At 44.9% G+C, this 16,752-nt stretch overlaps 1 protein-coding gene across 1 annotated transcript in view; it reads right to left on the minus strand.

Annotated features, from left to right (window-relative positions):
- CACNA1B (calcium voltage-gated channel subunit alpha1 B) overlaps positions 1 to 16,752 on the minus strand; it is a gene marked incomplete at both ends in the record, with an annotated part of 300,136 nt that overhangs the window by 21,747 nt on the left and 261,637 nt on the right. The window contains 4 exons of the mRNA XM_082327143.1: positions 6,379 to 6,475; positions 11,262 to 11,389; positions 14,357 to 14,507; positions 16,411 to 16,502. Coding sequence (XP_082183269.1) covers positions 6,379 to 6,475; positions 11,262 to 11,389; positions 14,357 to 14,507; positions 16,411 to 16,502 — 468 coding nt within the window. The remainder of the gene's footprint in view (positions 1 to 6,378; positions 6,476 to 11,261; positions 11,390 to 14,356; positions 14,508 to 16,410; positions 16,503 to 16,752) is intronic.

A 16,752-nucleotide genomic window follows, 5' to 3' on the forward strand; every position in this document is an offset into this window, starting at 1 on the left:
TGCAGAAGAGGTAGCAAGGCTGGGCAGCTAGAAAATGGACCATTCAAACTCTTGTTTAGCCTTCAGGGGCCTAATCCAGATTTTAAAATCCACATGGCAGTGACAAGCAAGGTGAGGTGCAGCCCTGGTGAGGATGGGAGGCAGCCCAGCTCCAAGATGAACCCCCATCACATATCCAGGAGCCTTGGCCATGTCAGGAGGTGCTAAAAGGAGAGCCAGAGCCCCCCTAATCCCTGCAATAAATCACCCTTGAAATAGGGTGTACAAAGCCGTGCTTGACAGCACCAGCAGAACCATAAAATAAAGTCAAGATCCCCCTCCGGCTGCCAGCATTGCCTTGCAGACTCCATGCAGGGCTTCACCTAGAGCTAGACTCAGGGGTGGAGATGTGCCTGCTGGTGATGCTGTCTTCTCCTGTCCCCAGAGAAGGAGGTAAAAAGATGACTCTGAAGAGCAGTGGGGAAAGGCTTGGATTATTGCCTCTCCTAGCACCACACCGCTCCCAAGAATCATGCCCTCAGGCTCTGAAGAAAACCCTCCTCCAACCTTGCTCTTGAAGATATCTGCAATGTATCTTGATGACACTGTAGTGCCAGAGAGATTTAGCAGCGTCACGGGCATGTCCTTCTCCCATTTTCTCTAAAGATACACGCAAAGCTCTGTGGTGCAAAGGACAGGCTGACTCCAGGTGACAGCAAAGCTGGCTGCTGCTCTGCCCTTATTGCTACTACTGAATAGCATATAAAACCCCAGGACCCTTCGCTACAGACAAGCTGAGTCTGTCTAAGAGGCCTCAAAGGCCACAACTGTAAACAGAGTGAAAAAAACCGCCACCACCCTCATCTGAAAATGGACAAGCGATCAAATCTCAAGACATCAGAGTGAAGTCAAAATGGTTTTCTTCCCTCTTGTTGGGAAGAGATTTTAAAATTCAGTTCCTTCCCCCTTTTCTCACCCCCACAGTGCAGGATAGAGCTCTCCTGGTGCCCAAGCAGCGCGGCCGGAGGACCCCACACATGCACCTCCGGGCAAGCAGCAAGCCACGCGCACGAAACTGCAGAGGCTGGTCACAACAGCCAAGGAGAACAGTTGAGAAAGAGGAACCAGAAAACAGCAGAAAGGAAGGACAGCAGCCAAGGAGGCTGCAAAGAAGGAAAAATCCAAACAAAATGACAGTGTGCACATACTGAGAAGGCAACATAGACGAAGACAGGGGGAAAACACACAAAACCTTTGCAGAGAGGACTGGGAAAAATATATATGGAAAGAAAAAGGGTGGACACATGGGGCAAAAGAGCTTTTGCCGGACAGAAGAGTAAGGTTTTTTAAAAATCATTTGGTTCAGAGGGAGAGAGCAAAAATAGTGCAGAGACAAAGCCCTGGCTGCTGTCGGCACTGAGCGAGCTATGGCTGCAGGCTGAGGGGGTCGTTGTCCCTCTGCACGCTGGCTCTGCGTGGAGGTGTACATAGCTGGGTGGGCTACGCTGTCCTCCCCAAGTCTCCCATCAACTGTGGGAGGACAGCGAGAGTGACACCGGTGCTGGGGGCACCCGGCAGGTGTAGGGCTGGGGGATACCACAACCCACATGCAGCCATCATCTGGGGGAAGATGCTCAGCACCAATCTGTCTCTGTGGATGTGCTGTTCCTAGGGCTGCACGTAGAAGTGGAGGAGGAAGGGAGCAAAAACCAGTACTGCCTCCCCATGAGGGTTTAGTTTTAACAGCAGCCATAGCTGGGAGTGGGGGGTCAGCCCAAGCTGCAGCCTTACACCATGGGAAAAATTCAGATCTGGTCTTAAGTCTGTATTTCTGTAGTTCAGGGCAAAATGTGCAAAATGAATCTGATCACCTGCAAGCTCAGAGAAGTCTGATGTTCAGTCTAGATTTGAGCTGTTGGACTTGCACCCATCTCTACATATGGGTCAGTCATACACAGACACCTTTTAGCAGTTTCTTAGTGGATGGGTAAAGATTAAGGATATCTTTAAAAAAATCAGGAGTCTTTATTTTATAAAGAAACCATTCATATGTACCTAAGTTCTGTGGATTTGTTCTGTAAAGACAGACAAATTAAACAAGATACTAGCAAACTCCCAGGGAAAAGACAGACTAGGGAAGGCACATCTGCAGTGCCTCTGCCCAGGGAAGGTCTGCTGCAACGGTTGAGACCAATCACATAGAGGCACTGAGACACCACACTATGAAAATCAGCTGAAAGGCCTGTTTAAAATGCCTATTTTAACACATGATCTCTTTACCCCCTTTTATTTTCTTCCTTTTTTAACTGTACAAGATCTGGGGGGAAAATAAAAAAAAGGGAGAGCTTTATGTTTCTGGTAGGCATGTGTGACCACAGAGCAGATCTGCTTGCCCAGCTGCAAACACCTAATGCTGCGCTTTCCGCAGGACACAGGTCCATTTTAAGTTACTGGAAACTCACATGTGCTAAAAGGAGACATTGATTATTTTAATATCATTGGGTTTCTGTGTATAATTGGTACCTCTATATAGATGTTTATCTGTCTACTCATCTATCTGAAACAGCTGAGACCTGGGAGCTTGCATTTTGACGTAGCTGGATTTCTCAAGGTTGTTACGGTATGGTGGGTATGAATTGCTCGTAATAGAGATGCTCTTTAAAAGCATCTACCAAAGTGGCCAGAAACAAATCAAAAGGAATACTGAAAAGATATCTAACTAGCTAGCTTTAAGGCTATGTTTAATTTTCCTTTTATTTTAAATCCTGACACACTGAGGAAGGCTTTTGTAGGAAGCTGTATCTGAACCTCTTCTTGCTGCTAAGTGCCCTGCATAAAGGCAGGCCCAGGTTTGGGTTTAGCTTAAGTCTCTTCGCAAAATCTTGCTTTCATATGGCCTTAGTGAAAAAACAAGCACTATTGGAGGGGCTGTTGTCATCTGGATCCATTGCACCAAGCACAGTGGGGTGCAGTAATTAGGCTTGGTGGTGTCTGAAATAATGTCAACAGCAAAAAAAACCCTGTTGAGTTTGATGGATGCTCAGTTACACCAATGCTAAATGCTTATGACAAACCTCTCCCTCCAAAACTGTGAGGTTCAATGTTAAAAGCTTCCAGGGAATCGCCTCTGCAAATACAAATTTCCAAGCGCCATGTAGGCTGTTGGGAGAGCAGCATGGCTTTAACTGGTCTGGGTCTGCTCCATAATTTCGGCTCTGTGTCTGAGTTTCCACTGCGTTCATCCAGGCAGTGTCTGAAAGGCAGCAGCTAGCAGCCTTTTCGATATAATGCATTTTTGTGGTTCAATTAAAAAGTTTTTCAGAATAAACAGTTAGTTTGAGTGATTTCTTCATCTTACTGTCTTAAATGTTTTCGGTTGAAATAATTTCTTTCACAAGGGTATTTAAGGAGCCCTTCTGGTGTTGCCTCTGTTTAATAGCTTGCTAACTCCTACAGTACTGCCTACTCTAATTACTCCAATCTAATTAAGAGAGGGAAAAAACAACATACTACTGAAGGGCTAGGGAGAACCGATAGTCAAAGAACTGTAGGAAGATAAATGGGGATCATATTGGTGGGGTAATTTGCTCATTAGCACCCTCCCTCCCCAAACTAGCCTAAATGGAAGCAGAACGAGAGAGGAGATAGAAACACTGACAGAAATAGCGGAGACATACTTAGAAAGACAAAGTGATGTGCCATAGTTTCAAAGACCAAAAAAAGGTTACAAAAAAAAAAAAAAAGGAGGATGATCCAAAATCCAGTCTGCTTGGAAAGCAGAGAAAGCACCAGAAAAGTCCAGGAGAACAACACTAATGCCACAGAAAACCGGCACCCACTTCAGCCACGGCACAAAAAGCTGGTGGTTTGGCAGGAGTTTCTAGGGGGGGTTGGTCTACCTTATAGGCAACGCGAGCAGGGCATTTCTTTCCAAGGCCTAGAGGTGGGGACATGTGTCTCAGCATCTCATACATGTCTGTGTAACTGATACGCCCGCTTGGAGTCAAAGGGAGGGAGGCAAAAGCAAGAGGACACAAAAAACAAACCAGACCGGGTGGGGGGAAAAAAAACGGAAGAGGATGGGGAAAAAGGCAACAAAATGGAGCAAATGAAAAGGAGGAGAGAGAAGGGAAAGCAGACAAGAAAACAGAGATCCGGTTAATCAGATTTCTCAGGAAAACAAAACCAAAATAAAGAGGTGGGTAAATAGAAAGGTTTCTCCGCTTCCATTGCTGTGTTTCAACGCCCAACGTCTCCTCCTCACTGCAGGGACGTCCCATGGCCAGAGCTGCGCCTCAGCACGTGGGTCCCTGCGGGGAATGATTGATTTCTCCGCTCGGGGTGGAGAGGGTGTGGGGAGGGCTGGGGTGTAGCTGGCTCTTTGTGGGGGCAGAGGGATGCTTCCCCTTCTTGCCCCCCCAAACCAGTCAATCAAGAGGCTGTATTCACCATGCCAGGGAGAGCTGGTAGGCAGAGTTATGGGACAGGGAGAGATACGGCTTAGACAAAATATTCAGCTTTCCTTCAGTGAATCAAGAGTTTGGTTTTCAGGTTAGCCTGTGGGCTATGAGAGAAGCAAAAAGCCAATCCTGGTGTGTTTGGTCAGGGGACAGACTGGGACTGCTCTGACTCCAAGCCAAGGGTGCAACTCTGCAAAACCTCAGCCAGCCTGAATTTCTCCTCCAGCCTGAATTCAAGTTTGACAAAACCAGAGCCCAGCACTTGATTTGCAGGAAGGTGGTGGAAACGGGAGCCCTCTTTCATCAAGCCAACGTCAGCTGGTTGTCTCCACCACCGAGGGCAGCTGGCTGTCCTGCGTGTTAGAGAGATCTGGGAACTGCAGAGATTTGGGAAGAGGTCCTTACACCAGCCCATTACTGATGGCACCTACCTTCAGCGCATGTTGGTGGTAAATAAAATCCTGCCCTGAAAAGAAAGGGATGCAGAAACAGCAAGGAATTCTGCTGCTTCACCTTTTTCTGACTACTGAAACTGGGAGCATGACTATGACAATCTAATTTTGTTTTCCCAGTGAGCTGCCTCCTTATTATATTGTGCAAATCTGTGCTGCCTGTCATCTGAGGAGACATAAGTATATTGCAGCATGTTATTAATTAATGTTTAACCCTTGGAAAAGCAGGACAGTATTATCATCAACACTATACTAGGAGGGAAACCAAGACCTAAGCACCCATATGAAACCCCTTTCTCCAGCAGGACAGAGACAGAAGCAGGCACCCGCACACCAGCCCGCTGCCCTGACATGGGTCTCAATTCCTATGTAAAGCATTGATGCGGGAGAGGGTGGAAGAGAGAACTTACCAAGCCAAAAACATCTATTCCTGTCCTTAGTAACTAATGCAGTTAAAATACCACCCAGGTTTTATAGCCCAGAGCTAATTTAAAGGCTGCTGAGAGACACAAATTGTAATTACAGCCAATGGCTTCCCCCGGCTTCTCTTTTGCCCCTGCTCCCTAGCTGGAGGCATGGGGTCTCATGCCTTCTCTGCAATGCTTAACTCTTAATCCCCAATCAGGTGTGGAAAACACCTGGGCTGGAGTGAAAGAGAAAGGCAAGCTCCATTCTGGCTGCTTCCACTTCTCTCTCCTTCATCTTCTGCTCTCCATGCACTGACTGCAAGAAAATCCCTGCCTTTAACCGGGACCCTACCAAAGTCAAGCCTCATCCTGTGCTGACGTCTTGGCAAGATCTGTCCTTAATTCCCCACCTCAGCTCCCAAGCACAGTATACTTTTCCCGTGCCATGAGGCAGGAGGTTTCACTGGATGTCCATCATAGCTTACGATCTCAGAGATGCAATTTTGCTCCCAAGGTAATCTCTGGCTGTTGCTGTTGCACTGTGAAAAGCTCATCCCTTCATCTCTTCCCAGCCTAGGTAGCCATCCCACTCTGCTGCTCAGATAACCAGTGCCCAGATCAAATGTATTTTCAGCTGAGGAAAGGGAAGGGTTCAAACATTGGTTATTCAACTGGAGAGACAGTGCTATGAAGCCCAGACAAAATGGACTTGCTACTCCCTAGAAATCTTGGGATGACATTTCCCTCTGGTGTGTATATATAGAGAGAAAGTGCTCAGATGCTGTGCTGCTTTTCCCCAGCACTTCCCACCTAGACCCGGCAGGATGGAAGCTGGAGGGTTCACTGTCTCATAAAGCTGCCTGTCTCCAGCCAGCTGGGGTGTGGGAGTAGACGGGGAAGAGATGCATCAAGGAAAAAGGAGGCAGTCAGTCAATCATTCCTTTTTTCAGGCAAGGGGTTAGTTACGTTACAGTTTCTTTTCTGTACTGTTTGCATTTGCACTTGGGGGGGGGGGGGGGGCAGTAAAAAGAAACAAAACCAGAACTGAAAATGCTGGAGGGAGTCTCTGAAGTTCCAAACCTTGTATGCCACCCTATGAGGGCACTTCTTTCCTAAGCCCAGGGGTGGAGCAATTACACGTAACAAATTGTACATATCCTTATAATGAATCCGGCAACTGGAAAGAAAACATCAGATGTTACGACAGCAAAAACCAAGAGGAATCAGTTTTTCCCCAGGCAAACAGGAGAAGTTGAAAGGGCAAAACACGCTGAAAAGCAAGGTTAGTCTGACCACAACTGGGCCTGCAATGAAGGAGGCACTTTAACACAGAGAGAGAGAGAGAGAGAGAGAGAACGTCCCAACTGCTCAACAAAATCTCTATCCTTCGATTTTCTTCTGTGAAACCTTCAGCATCATGTGCAAGGCTTTCCAACCATTGCATTTGTTTAGCTTTATCACCAATGTTTTAATTCCCTGTGCCCGAGCATGTGCCTAGAGACGGTCCCTACCCACCGCCCAGGTGCTGCAGCAGCCCAACAAAACCAGAGCCTGCAGCACGCAAATAGCCTGTTTAACGGATTATTACTGGGATTCAAATTAGCTGGTTCAAAAGAGCTTGGGAACCTTTACCTTCCACTGTTACCACCTACGTAACCCCAGCAGGGCTGTACTCTGGTTCATGGGCAATAAGCAATTTGCTGGAAGTCCAGAAACTGCCATCTTGAGAGCCGTCTTGGCCATTGGCACTGGGAAAATCCAGCCTTCGTTACTAGCAGGTGAAATCAGACGCCTCGAGGTAGCTTCATGGTCACTCTCACCAACTCCCAACAATATTTTCAGCTAATTTAACAGCAGGATTAGATTTCTTAATCTTTTGTAAGTAACCAAATCATGTACCAAAAGAGCTGTAGTGAACTTCAAAATGACCTCTAAAGAAAAATGAGATTATTTGGCTTCACTATGTTTATTTTGGTACGTTATACAAAGAAGGCTGGAATATTTTGGAATACCTCCTTCAATATTACTGTTTTTTTGGATGTAAAAAATTAAGGTCTATTCAAAACCTTCACAATCAACTCAAAACTATTAATTCAGAAACCGATCAAATGGAACTGTGCAAGTCTTGGCTGCAGGCCTAATCGTGGTTATAAAAAGTATATTGGTTTAACTGAGTCAAGAAGTTTACTGAAATTTTAGAATGGTTTTGTAAAATCAGTGTGTAGAAAATACATATAAACAGTTCCCTGAGCTCTCTGAGAGTCCATGGAAGGCTTGAAAACCAGCAGATGTATTGCATCAGAAGGTCATGGCAGCAAATTATGACAAATTATGACAAACAGGGATTCTTTCCCAGGTTGTTTAAATCTATTTGAGTTTTATTTATTTTCATCAGCATCCCTTTATTTCAGATAGCTAAGGAAAAGCTCTCCCTTGGGAGCACCTGCACCTTCTCCCAACTGCTGAAGGAGTTGCCCAGTAGAATTCCCTTTGGCTCTTAGGAACAGCTAATGGGAGTGAGATGGCAAGACCAACATTTCCAGTACCTCTAAGGGGTATGCACTGGGAAGGGGCGGTTAAGAGAGATAAAGCGCTCACTTTATATATCTTGAACAAATAAAAGCTTATAGAAATCCAATTCTCTTTTCTTTCCTAGTTCATCCTTAAATTCAGTATTTTCACTCCTTTCCTCATTAAATCCCAGCCCAAACCACTGTGTGCACCCTTTTTCTCTCGCTCTCTCTTTCTCTGTGAGCCCGAGGCTTCTGCCACCCCTAAATCCAACAGTTTCCCCATACTTACCCCTACTGAGTATGACACACATTAGAACAACAGCTGCTAGCTACTTTTTTTCCTTCCTTTTGAATGTTTGTTTTTTTTTTCCCCAGAAAACTTTACAGAAAGTTAGATTTTACAACAAAAACAAAGGTGATATTGGAATAGTATGTAAATACACACACATTAAGTCTATGTTTAAGTTATTATCTATATAACAAAAATATAACAACACTTGTACTTTTTACCCATGCAGCATCTTTCATCGAGGGTCTCAACCTACAGAAAGTGGACAAACACTGTAATTCCCTTTTCCTTGGGACAATCAAAGAATGGACCTTGAGAGAGGCAATCAATTAGTGACAGATGGAAGCAGGAACCAGCTCACCTGCATCTAAGCATAAGATAACGCTGCCTGGGAGTCTTCTTTCTTGCAGATTATGCTATGGTGATTATTTACTATTCCCCTACACATGTCTATACTGGGAGCTGAAATGCTAAAAGGAGATGGTTGACATGGAAAAAAAAAAATCGGATCAACATTTTCTTTCAATGAGTTTGACCAACTAGTGGAACAAACAGCTGAATAAAAAATGGGTCCTCTAAAAGCCCTGTGTCTTCAGGTCGAAACGGGGTGTACTGCTGGGAGCCGTACCTTAAAAGACAGGTTACTAAGCTCAGTCCATGGATAGCTATTGTGAAATACCATGTCCAGAGCTTCACAGAAGTTCAGCTCAAATGATCAAAAGATCTGTTCTGGCCTTAAACTGTGAATGGATTTCAGATTACTTTTAAATCGCGGAAATGTTAGTACCATTTATGAAAACATAAGCGATTTCAGTAGAACTATTCACACACAGAAAGTCCAGAACAAGTACACGTTTTAGGATCAAGCCTCAAGCATCATGTCTTGGCTGTCCTTTGATTCGCACTTCTGCCCCCGGTCACTCTGCCAACATCAATAGCTTCACACCAGAGCAAAACGGGAACAAGGTTAGAGAAAAACAGAATTAGGATTTTAATATATGACATACAGTGTATTAACGGCTCTAGAAGTGAAAAGGTTTGGCCTCTGAGTGACTCATGGAATGTAACCTCTGCGCTCAGAGTTAATAGAGCGAGCAAATCTTTCTGTAAACTTAATGCTTGTGCCTCTTATGGGTGGAAAGTTCCTGAACACATAAACATGAAAAAAGCACATTGACACTAATTTTTTCCCTTGCAGGTGTGTTACTCCTCCCACGGATGCTAATCAGAGCCAAGACTATTTTTTAAGGAGAGAACGGGCACTCCCAAGTTTTCAGTCTCATTGAAATTTTCTAGTGCTAAGAGATAGAACTGCATTTGAAAAAGGAAAAAAAGCTATTTACTGCCTGCCAAATACCCACAAAGGACTTGTCTGTCTTGCAGAGCACGTGGTAATGAAAATCTGCTTGGAGATTACAAGCTGCTAGTATGTGTGCAGTATATATGCAGGCTCATAGTATGGATGGCTTTGAGCTAGTCAAAATCACACACAGTTCAGAGAAATGCAGTCATTTTGGAATAAGTTTACATTTAAAGTTAGCCTAAATCAATTTAACTGAGATTTTAAAGCAGTTTAATTGCATCCTAGCAGGGAGTTTGAGATGCTGATTATACAAACACTTTCTGCATCTGTCTCTACTGAAGGGAAACAAAAAAGAGTGGAAAGATTGGAGCTGGAGGCAGCTTCATTACAAATACAGAGGAGATTCATTGCAGAGTAACCCATGGGGACGAAAATGGATACAAAATTAGTAGAGCTTTAAATAAAAAAAAAAAAAAGTCTCCCAACAGGCAAAATCCCAAGCTGCAGAATATCAAGGAAATTACCGTGACCTGTATCTCAGAGCATCTAGAAATGAAAATAACACAGTCACCAGGACTGTTATGCAGTAGCTTTCTCTGGGCAATGGAGAAAAGCAATATATTAAAGTCAGTCTTGCTCTAGAAGTGATCACTGGTCAGAGCCATTCCCTCATTTTAAAAAAAATTCCTTAAAATGCTTCAGCAGTGGCTCTTGGGTCTGCCACAGCACAGTGCCACTCCTCCGCTGCCATGGTGCTTAAGCCCAGGTGTGCAGCTTTCCCTGCGAGTGTATTTGAATAAGAAAAACAAAGAGATAAAACCATAAACCCAAACACCTCACCACCTGGCTGTGAGAAAACCATTTCCTCCTTTAACACACTCATATATCAGGAACATTTTATCAGAGGCTCGCTGAGAACTGAAATGCTTCCAAAGATATTCCAATGCATTTTCTTCTTATTATTTCGCACATCTTATGTTTCAACTGCAAGTCCAAAAGCTAAAATACTATTTAGAAGAACAAAATTCCCTTCCACAATTTGATGTCATTAGAAGGAGGCTTCCAAGATCAAAACACTGGGTTTGATAAGAAATGTCTGTTTAAAAATCATGTTTTCAGCAAACCACCCTTACGCTGAGCAACATCGTGCCAATCCCTGCTGCCTCACAGGTGGGTGAAAGCAAACGATGAAGGCTGAGCCTGTAGCACTTGACTCAGATGCAAAGCAGTGGGGTACATCATCTCCTCTCAAGGGAGACATAGCACCTTGAAAACTTGTTGGTTTGTGGGGTGTTTTGGTTTGGTTTTTTGTGTGGCCTCAGGTGTGCACAGGATTTGTGAAACCATTAAGGTGGTTCTCAACTAGGAGAGAAATGCTGCACAAATGAGGTTTAACAAGGCCTAGCCTCTCAAGTTGCCTAAAGTGCTGCCAATAGCAAGAGAGTCAGTATATTTTTATCTCCAAACTGGGATGCAGAAACCAAAGGCAATCAAAGCTCCTTTTGGAAATGCTAAACAGCTTTTCTACTTGGCCATTTAGCCAAGATCATTTGAATTTATCCTACTAATTTTTGGCTCTGTGTGTGTGGGGAGGAGAGTGTGTTTTGTTTTCTTGATTTGTTGGTTTATATCTATCTCGTGTCTATTTGAAAGAACGGCCCTTATAATGACATCAGGTTTCTTCATCTCCAGTGCACAGTGAATTGAAGTTGGAGCATTTACCACCAATGTTACCTCACTCTTTGGAGTCGTTTTCCTTCTGGAGCTGTACTCACGTTAAAACAGGCTGTTTGCATGTATAGGTATGGCATTTATACACAATGTATATCCTTTTCTCCACATATAACAGCGTACATACCAGGCAGCTGGGTCATATTCAGCCCAGACACGAACAAACTCATCCAAATGATGGGGCCCAAGGATGGAGGAGTCTCTTGTCAGGTATTCAAAATTGTCCATAATCACAGCCACAAACAGGTTTAACATCTGCAGAGAGGAAGCAATAATGCAGTTAAGGAAAGGGAAAGGGAAAGGGAAAAAAAGGAAAAGGAAAAGGGAAAAGGGAGGAAAAAAAGAAAAGATGGAGGGGGAGCAGATATGATTCCCTTAGCAGGGTGTGTGGTTTCTACAAGAAGCAGCTGCACCCTGGAGAATAAACTCTAAAAACTTGGGCCTCGGTGCCCGGGGACCCTGCTGCCTCCTCCTCCTCCCCTGCACGCTGCAAGCCACTTCCAGCTCTGCAGTACGTGTCAGGTTTGCCACGGCTTTAGACTGTGGGCAGTTTGGCCATGTCCCCATCACTGGTGATGCCCTACAGCATGACCCAACCCAGAGCCCGACCGGCTCAGCACCTCTCCCTTGCCCCTTCTTCACCCTGCGCCAGCGCAGACCAGCACACAGGCTGCAGCGGCTCCTTCACTAACTGGGTGATGTGAACTCTTCCAGCACTTTCATATCAAGGCACATCAAGACAAGAACAGCTAGAAGAAAAACCATTCTTCAGCCTGAATGTCCTATTTTAGACTCATAACAATTCAAACCTTCAAAGATCTTCAGAAAAACAAGGGGTAGCACACAAAAAAGGCTCCTGTCCCTAATGGCCGCTGCCTAACACGGACCCCAGCAAACGCTTCTGGTATATAAAGATTCTCCTCTTATTAAAGCCGATGGAAGAGTCATGAGGATTTCAATGGGAAAAGATCAAGCTGCAGCCAGCAGAATGGAAGGGCAGGTGGGAATGGATGTTCCTGTGCCAGATAAAGACCTGACTGGCACAAGGCCCCTTTCTACCTTCGTTGTCTTTTGTAGGAAGGCTGAGCTGCTGCCGTGAGTGCTGCTCCTCTGCACCATGCTGAGCAAGGAGGGCTGCAGTGAAGCAGCCTGTGAGCTCTCGCGCAGGGATGAGCACAATTAAACTGAATATGGATGTCCCCAGCTTGTCTGCCGGTTGTTAAAAGAAAAATCAGGCAGTGGAGTTTGGGGTTTGTGCAATTTTAAAGAATTCATACTCCTGTGTGATCTGGAAGGAGGAAGGGGTCTTGGCTCTCACTGGAGCACACGATCCACCAGTACAGATAAGCAGGGTCCATAACGAATCACCATGTCACCATGAAATGCCAATCAGGAACTTCCAAACCTGTAGTCCACAGTAACCCCAGAGCATCGAGAGACAGCAAAACTTTTGAGAGTTTTCACCTTGATCGCCAGCCCCTTTCTCCCAGCTCCAGCCATGGCTCAGTACAGTTTTCCCTTGCTTGCATACAATTGTTTCTAAAGTTCCTGTATATTTTTTAAGTTTCAATTTATATTTTTCAACAGTGTAAATTATAGGAGGAAAATTACGTCAGGCTGGACATCCATAAAGAGCCAGAAACAACATTTAAAAACAAATACATTTGATCCAACTCCCCCCCCAGTCTATGGTGTAACAACATCGAACAAACCATAAAAACATGCCCTCCTGGCAAGGCTGTGGCTCTGTAATGCTTTAATCACTTGTGGGGAACCACATTTCATTGCAATGAAGTGCTGAATGCATTTTAAGAAATGAGTTACAGCCCTGTCCTGCAGCAGTCCAGCTGCTTGGCTTTCTGCTGCCTACTTTTGGAGCCTGCCCTCCCTGCCTTTGCTCTTCGCGAGGGCTCTCCCCTCTCCCTGCCAGCAAGCCCAGGGTGTGGTTTCACGGGGTTTTCTGGGAGCGCTGACTCAGGGACAAAGCTCACACAAAGCTGTATTTTGCACAGATGTGCTCCAGCCTCCAATTCTGCTACTACATTTCCAGTGGGATGGCTCATATGAGCCGGGGGGAGTGAGTCTGGAGCGGTGTTGTTTGGGTTTTTTTAAAGAAAACGCTTTAGGAGCAATAATGCACTTGAAAATAACAATGAGAACGTCTGATGTTGGGTTAGGGATTTGTACAAGGAAAAAATTTGACTTTAAAATACAGAGTGTTGAAGGAATCAGTAAATGGAGCGTTAACTTTGTATAAGCATTCAGGGCTCCACATTTTTTAATATATGCAGAAGAAATAAACCACGAGATGTCAAAGGGGCAACAGCAGCCGGACAAAGGATCTCAGTAGTGGCCATTGAAGTCAGTCTATCTATACCCAGCATTAAACTGCCACGTGTACCTCTTTTTCCTGGTTAAAGGTTTCTGATGATAGCAGGGATTAGCTGCACAAAGCATCAAATCTTATATTTTAAAGCAAACCCATGGAACTGACTGTAGGCTTGATACGTTGCTTTTTGGTACATTTCAGAGCGGTGACTTTCATCTCTTCCTGCTTGAAGTTTAATTGGGTCCCTGTCCCTGGCTTTCCATCCCTCTGTCCCAGTGGTGCAGGAAAGTGAACGAAGCCCCAAGAGCAGAGAGCTTTTTATGCATGTAAGTGATCAGAAAGACACTGGCACCTATTAAAGCTTGGACCCAGCCCTGGGCCATGGGTACGAATCAAGTACAGCAGCTCTGTGTGCTTTCATGTCTAAAGCTTTCCATCACCATTACAGAAGAAAATGATCATTGCATTTACTTGACAAACAAAACAAAACACAAGGCATCAAATAAGTGTGATGCTCCCAGCTGCCTGCTGCAAGCACTTCTGAACCAGTGTTATCTTGGCCATTCTCACCCTGCCCTCCCCAGTCCCCTTCTTCAAAGGACCACGTTACAAATCAAGACAAAACAGATTAATGCTTAATTCCAAATATTAGACCCCGCTGTGAGAAGAAAGATAAAAACCTTCCCTTTAAACTAATGACTAAATGATTTCTTTGGGGATTAAAGGGATTTTATCACCACAGTGATAAATGGTTTTTAGTGAAAGCTGTCTTGTAATGTTGTATAAATCATAATTAGGGAGAGAGAGAGAGGAAGCAAGGGAGTGGGGAGGGAAGGGCTGGGGCGGGGAACCACACCAGCACCCCCACTTTGGGAGAGGTCAGACCAACTTACCAGGAAGGAGCACAGGAAGATGAACGACACGAAGTAGAAATAAGCAAAATCACTGCCACACTCGTTTTTGGTGAGGCCGGAGAGTGGGTCGCAGGCTCTGTTACTCAGGCACGACAGCATGATCTCATGCCAGGCTTCCCCTGTGGCGCTCCTGCAGACAGGGAGGGCAGAGGGTGAGCTTGTCCAGCCTCCTCCGCATTACAGACCCGGAGGGGCATCCACCTTGCGGTATTACTGCACCCAATTAACTAAATTAATTAGGTGGAAGGTTGTGTCCAAGTGGAGAGACTATATTTACATTAGGAATTTGAACTACCAGCCTGCTGACATGAAAAAGAAAGGAAAAAGAACATTTTCCTCTGTAACAGAGGGGGTAAAAGAAACCAAACAGGCTCAGGTAGGCTAAGCTTTATTGGTTTGATGGGGAATAAAACCAGATTGATTTAAGCATGTCCAGTGCAAAGTACAAATGTAAGTAAAGAGAGTTTAGATTGTTCCCTTTTGAAGCAGCTACCATTTCTGTCCTGGCGCTGGCTGTAAATCCAATGGAGATGATCGGAAACGAAACCAGGCTTCTCCACCTGAATCTCTTATTTCCTTTATCAGGCAGATACAGAAATACCAGGATGGTCTGGTTGGTCATAGTGACTTGGGTCCCTTTTTCATGACAGTCTCCTGGGTTTTCTTCATTGTTTCCCTCCTCGCCCTCTAACTTCTACTTCTACTATAGGGAGAAAAATAGCCAAAAAGAAAAACTTTGGAGTCCCAGAGGGTCTGTCCTCAAAATAAACCACCCCTTGCAACGTGCATGCATAGGTCGGAAGCTGGGGGATTCCCATGTTTGCTTACCCTGACTTCCTACATAACCTTGGATTTTCCCTCTGTAATTTCTGCAGCACACTCAGAGGTGCTTTTAGGGGCATCCCTCCACAGAGCCACAATCAGCCCATCTTGTTGCAGTGTTGTTCACAGCCATGCTAATTTGTACACAGAGCCAGCTCACAAGCCTTCCTCCTGGTCTTTGAGAAAACCTGATGCTAAACGTAAAGTGAAATAGCTTCAAGGCTACTCTGAATTATACAGCAGATTCCCCCACTGGTGGCATTGAGTCCTGAAGCCCCATTCCCTGTGCCGAACCCCGCTCCCCCATCGCAGTCCTGCTGCCTCTGTCCCCTCTGTCCCACTGCGGCTGCTGCATGGGTCTGGAAAGGGACCAAGAGGTCTGGACATGAGACTGAATAATTATCCGGTTTTATTAAAATTCAGAATTTTGAGTCGAGTGATTATCCTGAGCTAGAGAGGGCTAATTTCATTTCCGTCTGGCTTCACAGAAACTATGCAAACCAAATCCCAGGCAAGATATCCAGTTACAAGTGCCGCATAATCCGCAGAACCGAGCCTCACCGCGGCTGGCAGGCACTTGTGGGGCCAGAGCAGTTATTAACCGCTGTGTCTCCACACCACACAGCACACATTCAGATAAGAGAAATCTTCCCCAAGCTGCCCCGATTTGGAGCAGGGCCTGCACTTCATTTTTGCTGGGTCTGAAAATGAAAATCTGTCATTTCAATGATTTTTTTTTTCATTTGAAAACGCTTTGTTTCCAGGCAGAATGAACCCAGATGGAAACGCTTTCACGCTGAAGAAGTGGCATTGACGTATGAAGCATTAACTTGTTGGTAATGCAGAAATGACCAATTAAAGGAATTCTCACTTTAAAAAAAAAATAGTAAGCTTCATGACAGGAACCACATCGATCAGTTAAACCAGGGGGTTTATGTCTTATATTAAGCTTCTGCCTGAGTTGACATGGAGTGTCACAGCTCTGGGTGTTACTTTGTGGAGATGCTGGTGTGTTGAATCAGATCTATCATATTCGGAGATGTGCCAGGCCAACCCTTAATGCCGAGGAGGAGGAAACAGGAACGGATGCTTTACTCCAAATACCTTCCTTAGGGGATGCCTGAGTCTCAGCAGCTAAACTGGCATATGGGAAAACAAGGATTTATTTATTGCTCGCATGCAAGTCTTATGGTATTTTATACTCTACTTACCTGAACAGAAGCATCAGGGCTTGGAGGAAGGTTCGGAAGTTATTGTGCCGATTAATGGAGGTTTCATCATCTAGTGCAATGTTTCCAAATACCTGCCACAGGAAACAGAAGCAATTCAGGCCAAACGCATCCTTGCGTGGACGTTGTCAGTAAAGGTAGATCAAGTGGAGTTGGGAGAAAAGGCAGGAAAAGAATTTGTCCTGGTTCAAGTGATCTCAAAAGCTAGAATAATTTCTGTGCTGAAGAGGGAGATAAATGTGTTGTGGTGACCGAATAGGGGGGGGGAAAAAATCAGTTTAATGTGCTTCATCTTCACACAGACCCTTTCCAACACCACAGTTC

The sequence above is a fragment of the Platalea leucorodia genome (assembly GCF_965183815.1).
Source record: "Platalea leucorodia genome assembly, chromosome: 15".
Classification (NCBI taxonomy): domain Eukaryota; kingdom Metazoa; phylum Chordata; class Aves; order Pelecaniformes; family Threskiornithidae; genus Platalea; species Platalea leucorodia.